Source organism: Varroa jacobsoni, unplaced genomic scaffold (genome assembly GCF_002532875.2).
Source record: "Varroa jacobsoni isolate VJ856 unplaced genomic scaffold, vjacob_1.0 scaffold_641, whole genome shotgun sequence".
NCBI classification, from domain to species: Eukaryota; Metazoa; Arthropoda; class Arachnida; order Mesostigmata; family Varroidae; genus Varroa; species Varroa jacobsoni.
The window spans coordinates 226,305-237,464 of NW_019213543.1; the positions used below are offsets into that span (position 1 = coordinate 226,305).

Below are 11,160 nucleotides of genomic sequence, written 5' to 3' on the forward strand. Positions count from 1 at the left end.
CTTTAATGTAATTTCGCGAACATCGATACCATTAGATTTAGAATGTCAAATGCTCGTAGAAGGAAACTGGTTTAGCCAACATTTTGCGCAAATAAAAGGTTGATACGAAATCCAATCGAGAAAATACGCCATGACTTGACACTAATTTTCATACTAATTTTTTATGCATAATTGCACTCATAAAAAGATATTGCTTGCCATGGAAAAACTGGCAGCATGCCTCGCTCATACAGAGTGGTGAGTTATTTCGAGGTTGAAAGGGCAATACTTTTAAATTGCTCCCTTTCCACGATAACTCCATCCATTTGACACATCTTTAAAGACAACTAATTTTTTATATGTACACATTCTTCCAAGTAGATACTACAGCATGAGGACGTTCATCGCGAACATTGCTTTGTTTGCTAGCGCTTCGGCGGCCTTCAGTAGCCTTCCCAGCATTTCCAGTGACGCATCTGTCTCGTCTCGGAGTGCCGATGTACGCAACGTTTTCCCCTTTTATCTTAATTACTATTTTCAGCGCACGAGCAAATTTATTAAAACTGTATCGTTTTTTAGGACATTTTTGTGCCACTAGTTTTGGTTAACATTTGAAACATGGTATTATTATTCATATGCCTGAAGGAGTACAGTGAACGCGATGTGATGCACATACTAACTCATTATTTTCCAGCTTCATTTGATTTTTTATAGTTCGATAAGAATTTATAGTTTTTTGTTATTCTAGTCACGGTTATACACGATCGCATCAATGCAAGTAATTAGTAGTTACTATATGTTGTATATGTTTTGTCAAATTTGTGTATACCTCTATCGCAAACAGGGTCAAGGTAACTACAAATTCAGTTACAACGAAAAGCATTCGACAGGCGGCTCGTTTCGTTTAGAAAGCGGTAATGCCTATGGAGGTGTAACTGGATCGTATGGGCTTGTGGACGCAGATGGCCGTCAGCGAATTGTTACATATGTGGCCGATGCAAATGGTTTTCGCGCTTCGATCAAAACTAACGAGCCTGGAACGGTGCCGAATTGGCCAGTAATTGCAGACCTTTCCTCCAGCAACCTTCGAAAGAACCCTGAAAGTAACGGTCAAGAGAGGATCATTCAAAGTACCCCGGGGATCTACACTCACTTGCCCGTGATCCCTAGTTTCGTTGGTTCTCCGCCAACGCACTCTACGCGCATCACCCATTCCGCAGCTCCCGTGGTGACTCATCACGTTCCCGTGGCGTCCGTAGCACCTGTATCGCCTCCGATCAACTTCAATACATATTCAACTCGGTCTCCGAATTTCCGCGAAGTAACACCGTTGAGTGTCTATACAGGAGTTCCCATTTTGCCTCTATTCCGCGCTACTCCGATTTCGTACTCGCATCGAGTGACTCACCGTGCTCTTGCACCCGTTTCCCCAGCTGGGCCCGTGACTGTTTCTCCGATTGGGCCTGCTGTAGCGCTGTCCCGAGTCTCGTTCCCTAGATCTAGTACTTATTCGTCTCAAATTGTCCCCCACGCAAATCAAGCCGCAAGGCCTGTCTCTTACTCTTCACAGATAGCCCACGAGGCGCAGGCACCAAAGATGCCAGCGTTCAACCATGTGTTTAAGCAAGTGGCCCCCGTACCGCTGGATAGTTCTCCGTTATTTGAGACTCCTCGCACATCTTCATTGATTGGATCGTCGGTGCTGGCTGGAACGAAGTGATACGCGTCTCTTGCAATGCTCTCCGTTAGGTCTGCCGATTATGAAGGGAAATCAATATTACATTCTGTGGGGCTAGATCGACATGGAAATGTCTGAGAAATGGTGAAAGCGAGAAGTAATTCAAATATATTATATATTTTATGTGGGCGTACGCGTGAAGAAGTAAAAGTCGAATTTTAGGGGCTTTTTGAGAACCTATCTCCGTTAGGTTGAAAATGTGTTTTTTTTCATTTCTAATAGAATCGTACATGAATACATGTTGTACATGAATCATACATGAATACACCATATGTGATGTACTTCACTGCTAGACGAAGCGCATTTCACCTTCTGGATTTATTGAATTCGTTTGTATCTGGTCCTTTTCAATGCCCCAGACGACATGTTTTCAGAAAATCCAGATGAAAGGTTTTTAGAAAATCTAGTAAACAAATTGTAAACAAAAAGAGAAATTAATGAAGCTTCAACGCATCAAAGTATTTTTCTTAGCAAACTACTAAAATCTTGTAAGCACTAGTTTCGAACGCACTGGTTGTATTCATTAGATATTTAATACATTTAGTGTACTCGACCCTATAGACTGAACAGCAGTTACCATCTTACTAAAACGATGTTTCTAATTAGTATCTCTGAGGCTAGCATATAGAGCCGCAATAGAGACCACACTAATTTATTACTCATTCAATCGAAAACTAACGCCGCACCTAGAAAATTCAAAACACACGCTTCTAGTATACAGTTACACTTGTTTGCCGTGTTTATTTTATGTACATGATTTTTAACACAGTGAAATCTCCTGCTCTTTGCACACATAGTACTGAGGTAAGTCTTTATTAGATCGCATCCCTACGTTCTCATGCTTTACACATTCAATTTACCCCGTGATGTCAAGCTTTCTATCGAACGTTTTTCTGTCTTTTGTCAACATGAGCCCAGCTTTTCAAAAAATAAAATGTAGGTTAGTTTCGTTATAGCGTTACCATCTGTCTGCTTCTACTTCGTGTTCCAAAAACAAGTTAATTCTAGTTTCGAGTTTCTATGGATACCTATATATATCACTTGCGCTTCAGTGTAGGAAAAAGTGTTATTGTTTGTAATGCCTTGCGGATCGCATCTGAAATTCAGTGACGTTCTTGTGTTGAATAACGCTAAAGCTCTACATTTAAACGAACTGACAAAGGATTAGCTATATCGTATGAGTTAGAGTAATCATAGTAATATATAAGCAATAAATAATAAGTAATATGTAAATCATAATACTAAATAAGCTTAAATTTAGTCTAAATCTAAACTTTAAGTCTAATTTTCGTTACACATCTTACCTCTACACTTCTAATAGTCATATTTATTTAATGAATTGGTGAAATAGTCGATACACGTAATGAAAAATCCGCACACTACTATTTTATCAATCAAGATGTTCTTTTCTACGATAAATGGTAAGCGATCGATGTACGACGATATACAGCGTCTATTCATACGAAGATAACGTTCACCTTCTTTGACCATAATTCATTATATCAAAACAATAGCAGTCTCTGCCAAGAAAAATACAACAGAATTCTTAATATAAGAATACTGGAAATCCTATAAAAGATCTTTAATTTTCAACGACTTTGTCACGGCCTATCATTCCACACCTACTTTACCAAACAATACCTGTCTCTTACAATCACTTTTCCCCAATCACCAACTTATGATAAATCTATTAATCGAAAATATTAACTCGAAAATCACTGCTATTAAATGGAATATCGCTACACAGTTGAACAATATCAAATCGCACATTAAGTAAATTCTTACAAAGCGCACTCACGCTTGCGGATGCCTGCAACCCATTTAACAACCATTAGTTAAGTCCCAATAATTAACCATTAATTAACCACATTTAGGCACCATTCGCTCTCATTATTGGCACAAAGCGCAACCGAAATTAATTAACAATTGTCCATCTCGTAGGCTGTTGGCAATCGGTTTCACCATCGGCGCAGAGTCGGTTAAACGTTGTGTCGGGTGCCTTTCCCAGAATTTCGCGCTCTTCTTGGATTCGAAACGAGAATGTCGATTCGAACGACCCGACGAAAACCTCCGCCCGTGAACAGGTAATCTGGTCAACAATAGCGATCTGACCCTCGGTTAGGCGAGACGGTGGGGAAGGCATACAGGAACCTGAAGCAAAATTTTATATATATATGTATATATATATATATATATGTCGTAGATAAAGAAAGACTGGTCGATGTTGTAAAAGAAGATTATGTATGTATATATAAAGATGAGATATTTTGTTAATGATAAAATATTAATGCATTGTGGTAAGTTTCATTCGACAACTACATTCGCTAGAAGTGAATTTTAAATCGTATGCACGTAGATAATGATGATAGTAATAATAATACCTTTATGCTACATAAATGATTACGAAGATCGTAGATCACCTATGGCGATATATATTTAGATATATAAGCAACTAACAGTATATTTTTGCCGGAATTTCACAGCATGTTGACTCCTTTTTCCATCTGCCAAGCTCACCTCAAATACTAATGTTATTACCGGGATGTAAATAGCCCACCCTCAGCTATTTTTTTATCAACTAATAGCAAGGTAGGAAGAAAAAAGCCCTTCATAACTTGTTCTATCTACTTCACAACCATCATTGCATGCAACAATGCTGACTTCATTACACACCTTCGATAAAGTTGCTTGAACGTGCTCTGTTCGAAGATGAGTAGGTCTCCGACACACATCTGATGTCTACCTCGGTGCCATCACCGCCTAAGCAGCTGCCGGCCTGTCTTGCTGTCCCCTTTTCCATAGCCTTGGAATCGGCTTTTCCAGGCAAGAGAGGTTCAGCATAGTGACCCTGACTTTGCGGGCACCTTTTGTCGGCACCACACGGCTGATCTAATGATCGACTGGCTCCACTACATGTTGGCTCGAAGTATGCCGTGGGTGGGATTTTAATATTCTTGTCTTGGTAAGGATTTTCACATCGCTCATGGCTTGTTTTGAGGACCCTTTCATGGACGTCAATACCTTCCTGAGTGTCGCTGCTACCTTCTTGCGTTGTACATGAGTCCTTGAGTAAACACAGCTTATCGATTGAGTTAATTGGTTCTTCGCAGCTTGGCTGAAATTCGCCCTTTTTTATGGATACATTTCTATCTTGGTATTCATTCTTACAATTTCCGCCATTTGGAAGAGGTTTTTCTTCCATTGGCAACGCCTTGACAGATTCATGGTCTTTTACAGTCCCACAGTGTTCATCCAGGGACCTGCACGGTTTGTCCAGGTCTCCTCGATTGCTTGAGCACTGCTTCGCATCCTGTCCTGGAATGGCAACACTGCTTGCTGGAGTAGGATTGTCACACAGATCATGGCTCGAGTTTTCTATGAGATTCTCGGGATTCTCAAAACGGACGCCTGCCTTGTGATATGCAACGGCTTCGGGTACCAACCTGAGGAATTCCTCAACCTCCTTCTGATCACCGTCTGTGGCCAGAAAAACCTTCTTCAATCCACGTTCTTTTAGTATCTGATTCGCCTGTTGAACGGCGCCCTTGATACTTGGTACATCATTAGGCCTCACAATCGGAAAATCAGATCTCCTTAGATGAATTGCCAAGAATTTTTCCCCAAGACGTGACTTAATAAACCTACTTGCCTCGTCTTGAAGTTCTTTGGCAAATGTCATCGACTTCCTGATCTTCCAATACTCTTTATCTCCGAATCCGTCATGAAGTACGACTTCAGCATGATCTAGCATTATCATAGAATCCTTATCGAATAATGGGGCGAGGATGTTTCCCGTTCCAGACACTTCAAGGCAGGTCACCTTCCTAGCCTTTATATTATCCTTTCCGAAAAAGTACCCTTCATACAAGCCATCCACGAGCCGGTAACCAACGTTTCGTCCACACTCAACTTTGTAATAAGTGTCATCGAATTCATCCTTTATAGGCGCGTGTTTCAGAACATAAACATTGTCCAGTAGAACGTCACCAACGTATCGATCCATAAAGTCGTTGAACTCTATCACCTTTGTGTAGTTGTTCAAGCTCGGCACATCGAAAAACAGTGACCATGGTAGGCCCGTCGGCCCCTTCCAGTGGGGTAAAGGTCCCCACGGGGGCAACACCAAAGTCCAGTTTCTTTGCTTAGCGATTCGTGCAATCCTCATATATACATCCCTACGAAGATTGAACCCTTCTGTGGGACTAACATCGTACAGGAGATACCGTTCGTCACAAAATGTCCTTAAGGGAAATGCAAGCAGAACTAAAATTTGCACGAGAGCAACTGACGGATGAACCATTTCAGAAATTCAAACTTTATATTATAGACTTGACGAAAGCTTTCTTCGACTGAACTTCAGTGTAAATTTTGGTTCACTTTTGAGGCGTTTTCAGCACAGTGCAGTGTTGTCGTGAATATAAAGTATTTCGAATTCGTTCAATCCTCGCATCTGATATGTTCACGCCGTTATTTCTAATTTAGCCTCTCTAATTTTTGCTACCAGTGTCACAAACTCACAGAGAAATTCATCATTATGTTTACACTAAGTTGTGACTCCACCACATATCTGGTCGAATTCACCGAAGGGTACATTTACCATCGCACGCGTTAAAACGTCTACATTTGTCACACGTCTCAAAAATTACACCAAGCACCTCGAACAATTTGCTTAGTAACAAATACTAACATACGACCGTAGACTCCTTGATTCCAGTATATTCGGCGGCAAACCGGCCGATTTTTCAAGTGCAGTGAACTGTGCTGTAGAACAGCTGATATGTTGTGATGACGTAGAGCAGACAACTAGTGGAGCAGACTGATTAGGCTATACAATAGGAGATGTGTAGTGTCCCAGATTACTAAAGTCCGAGATTTACGTAGCTGTGGACCCTATAGTGTTAAGAAAATGTATTAGACGTAAGGCTTAGTGTGCGGTTGAGCACTCAGCCCTATACCTCTTAAAAAATACAATGGGAAAGTTAGGCTCAAGCGTTACCTGGGTACGCAAACCAAAAGTAAGAATACGTGTAAACAGAGAAAAGACCGCTGCAAAAAAAAAGAAGGAAGTTCACTTGCTAGATTTTGAATATTTTGCTAAAATAAAATTTTCGTAAGCCGCTTTTGCAAATTTGTATTTAAAGTGTATATTGATTTTTTTCATCACAAAGGCAGAGAAACCGGCTGTAGATATTTTAATATGACGCGTAACTTTGAAATTAATTTTATAACATCAGTTGATTGATTTTTATCAAGGTTGTTTAAAAACGGATTGTCATCTTTTAAAATCGGTGCTTTTTTTAATACCAAGATTATAGAAAACGACTTCACAGAACAAATTAAAGGGTTCTATGAAGCTGCTATATTTAAAAGAGAGTTTGTTGACAAAAAACTGTACGCCAATAAAAATCAATATTTAAAAAGACAAAATATGTTAATTTAGAAAATCGCTTTTATCAGCTGCACCCACGACTCATAAGCAGCAGAGGAGAATAGAAAAGTTAAAATAGCAAAAATATCAGACGTTATAATTTTTTACTACGGTGTGTTGAAACGATGAGGCTGTAATCAGATCACGTAATTTTTTTATCCTATTTTATCATAAAAAATCAAAAACTACAATCGGCCCAGCCAGGTGTCTTTTCTTAGACAAATATATATGCATGGGTTTGAAGTTATGTTTTTGTCTAATTTTTCGTTTAGTTAAAAGTAATGTTTTCGTTTAAAGGAAATAAAATCGAAGTAGCTTTTACATCGATCGAAGTAACCTGAACAATCGAACTATAACGTTTTCTCAACCTAATATTAATAAGTAGCGTTTCCTAACCTATGTAATATGTAAAATGGTTAAAACTAATACAAAATTTTCGAAAAAAAATAATGCTTTTTTACACACGCTGTAGTTTGGATTCTGGGGCTGAATATATTTTTTCTCGAACTTCTTTGAAAACTACAATAAAGCTGGCAATAATGTACATTGTCAATTTCGAGAAAAAAAGTGAAGTTTTTGATCTCAGTGGAAGTTTATCCAATGGTGAAATCTAGAATCAATAACTGATCTTCGCTTAAATTCTACAAATGACGCCCTGTTTTTCCCCATCAGGAATATGTTGTTTTGTTCTGGAAAAGAATTTTCTTTTGTCTCGTATGAACAATAGCAGATGAACGTATGCCCGTTATGACAAGCAGCCCGCCAAAATCTTTCCCAATTCAAAGACACCACCGTGTATATATATATATATATACTTATTTAATATATATATGTATACACACGTATATATATACGTATGTGTATACATAATTAATATATATTACTACTGTAGTACCATGCTATGGGACAGCCCGTCCCAGAAATAATTTCTAAAAGGAAAACGGTTATTAGCGCAAGTCGACTTCTAAAAATCCGCTTAATAATAACCTTAAGTATAACCTTTCTACACTGTTGGTAACGGCCTATTTTTACATTTTTAGATGGCTTTACAGCACACGGGATTGAGGACTAGCGAATTTAAAATCCTGTAGCTGGTTGTACGGATCTCCGAAACTCGTTGTTCGTAGTTGCTTGGAAAAGTTTTTTTTTTTTTTTTTTTTTTTATAGAGGCAGTCATCTACATAAGCTATTACAAGACAAACAGTTTCAAAAAACAAGCCAAGGTACTACTGACAATATAATAGCTTCTCTATGGATACACTTTCAAAGCTGATATCCTTTTGTCAGTAATTCTGACCTAAATAGGATAATTTTGGCATAGCGTTGTGCTTTGTGTTTCTGCGAGTACTAGATGCCTCTGACATAGCTTATGAGAATTTTTAGCTATTATTTTCTAGACTCTAATAACAGATGTGGAAATAATTCGCCGCTTTATTGGCTCAAGCCACCTAACTAACAAGATATTCGTACAAAACATTACTGTAGCAACGAAAACTACGCCGAAACTAATAGGTAATTAAGAGTAATACGGTTATTCTTGTTATTACCGCTAAATAATTCAGACGTTTTTGCGCTCTACACAGAACATATTGCTAAGAAAAAAAAAAAGTATTGATTACCCCGTGCATGCTCTGCTAGTACAAACAAACTTCTCATGTAGGTGGCATTTTTAATTTTAGCAACCGTCTGTTACTGTTTCTTATTTGCTGTTGCTATTATTAAACTTTGACATGATATTGCATTGTACTCCCGAATACACAAAGAATTAATTAGCGAACGTCACCAGCAGTCGTATTCTATTCATTTGGTATAAATGCGCATAGGTCTCAGATTATTTTGTTAAATCTGCCTAACACAGCGTTATGCTAAGAGCCCTCTAGGTGATGTTATCGTGTCTGATACTTCACATGATTTTGTAATGTAAAACCTGGAAAGAAGGATTTTACCGAACACATTTCTCACTTCATTAAGGATCACTCTGTATGAACTGGGTGCACACTGGCACACAAATGAACATAGAGAGTCTATTTTCAGACATTTTTCACTGAACGCTCTTTACATAATTGCATTTATAAAACGCAGAGGAGCCATTGGCCTCCTAAGGGAAAAACAGTAAGAACACAAACGTGTCGGATTTGAATTAGATAAACCATTTTGTTTTAAGTGGTCCTTAATTGTTTCTTTTTTTGGTAGAAAAGAGATACAATTCTAATTTGACCTGTGAGCTAATTGGGTTCAACTTTTCCTTCTGTCGGGTAGCCTAACCATATTCTGTACGGACCGAAGAAAGAACGAAACCTTCACGGGCTAAAAACAAGTATCTATAAATTGTGCAGAGCATTCTTTTTAGCACGTTTTGTCGCCAATGTAAAATTGACTGAGAACAGTTGTGGAAAATATAGCCATTCGGAAAGGATAATATAAGCTAACTAAATCAATTGTCCATTTAGGTTGTAAGCCATTTCACGATGTTTCTTAAAGGCTTCATTTTGTTCCTTTCTAGTCGAAAAATCGAAAAAAAAAAGTTGATTCCACCGTCGACTGGTAGTTAATGTATATAGTCAAGCAGGTATATGATGCATCATTTTTTTTTGTTTTGACATATTTAGTTGCGTAAATAGATGATCGTCTATAGACTATCCGTTACACTACCCCAAAATCTTAGACAAATAATCCAAGGTAAACTCGAGTTGTTATGTTCTAAATGACCCCCAGTAAGTTTCCTTTTTAAATGAGAATCGTCTGCGTCGATAAACAACAGAAAACAATGACTATTACCTTTAAATCTGTTTGCGCCATAGTAAAATTGTGAGAAAGGTAAATCTTTTGAAAATTATCAATAATTGCATTTTTTTTTTCCCGATTTACAAATACTTCCAAAGACTTAATTTGATAGAGTACCATCTTCGGTCAATATTGCGATTTGCTTTGTGGGACCCTTAAAACGTCCTGTGTGCTGAATAATTTGCTCAAAGTCTACGAAAGTGACTTTACGGATGTTTCTCGGTCGAACTTTTTTTTTTCGGTCTACCGAGCTATTGTTGACTTTTCTACGCAATACTTCATAGAACAAAATTCTTTTTTCTTTCTATATATATATATATATATATAGCTACTGCATCGCCTGCAAAAGGCGTTGCTAATGTGTGCGTCCAATTATTAAAACGGCAATAATAGTAGTAGTAGTAGTAGAGATGTGTGACTATCACATACTCAGCTCGAGAGCTGCTGTCGTTCTGCTGACTGAGTGATAAATGCCAAAAAGAGGGGCTGTCACAATGACTGGACATTTCTGGGCCATTTTGTTCTCTTGAATGGACATACCGAGTGATCAACCAATTTAGAAATATTTACATATTACAATAGAATTTACAAATTATAAATATGTGATTCTATTGCTCTACTGCCAAAACGTATCGAGTACTTATAGGCTCGTTTTCTAATGTACTACTCTAGCCCTCTCCGCCCATAACATCAAACGCATTGTTGCCCGCCACACTATGAAGCAGACGCTTCCAGTTTTGCTATATACTGCTCCAGTCTCTTCTGTTATTGTTGTTATTATTATTATTCTTATAATTTTACCGTCTGTAAGAGTAGCATTCTACAGTTGTCAGCGGAAAAACTAACCAACAATCAAATACGGAGTACGTCACATCCTTTGCGAACGATTTTAAGGTTTTTACCAGAATCTCTTCGTTTTCAATGCTCTTCTTTTGTTCGCTACTTCTCCTTGATCCGTAGTCAATAAATTTTCCCCTTGGAAAAGCGCTTCCCTTTTATTGCCAAGCTCGATACACCCTTTCCAAAACAGTGCAGCCCATCCCGTTGCAGTCGCCCATGCGACCAGTTCACAGAACGCGAGTCGCCCCGTGTAAGAGAGGGTGCTCCTCTCGGCTTTTGTTTTGGTCTGGTTGCCCTAGCAACCGTCTTTTCGGCCTACCAAGCTCGTTACTTGCCGCTGACCGATCTGTAGCTCTGAGCCGCTGTTCGCTGTTGTAGGCTGGATCACTAC

General features: G+C 38.6%; 2 protein-coding genes across 2 annotated transcripts; one reads left to right on the forward strand and one right to left on the reverse strand.

Annotated features, from left to right (window-relative positions):
- Window positions 1-327: 327 nt before the first annotated feature.
- LOC111262266 (uncharacterized) lies at window positions 328-2,223 on the forward strand. Its single transcript, XM_022836405.2, has 2 exons — window positions 328-478; window positions 824-2,223. The coding sequence occupies exons 1-2, from the start codon at window positions 371-373 to the stop codon at window positions 1,697-1,699; spliced, it is 984 nt and encodes a 327-aa protein (XP_022692140.1). The 5' UTR covers window positions 328-370; the 3' UTR covers window positions 1,700-2,223.
- Window positions 2,224-2,425: 202 nt separating this feature from the next.
- O-fut2 (O-fucosyltransferase 2) lies at window positions 2,426-7,736 on the reverse strand. The gene is made up of 2 exons (XM_022836404.2): window positions 4,391-7,736; window positions 2,426-3,868 (listed from the first exon to the last, which is right to left on the reverse strand). Exons 1-2 carry the CDS (start codon window positions 6,015-6,017, stop codon window positions 3,633-3,635), a joined length of 1,863 nt encoding a protein of 620 aa, XP_022692139.1. The 5' UTR covers window positions 6,018-7,736; the 3' UTR covers window positions 2,426-3,632.
- Window positions 7,737-11,160: the final 3,424 nt, after the last annotated feature.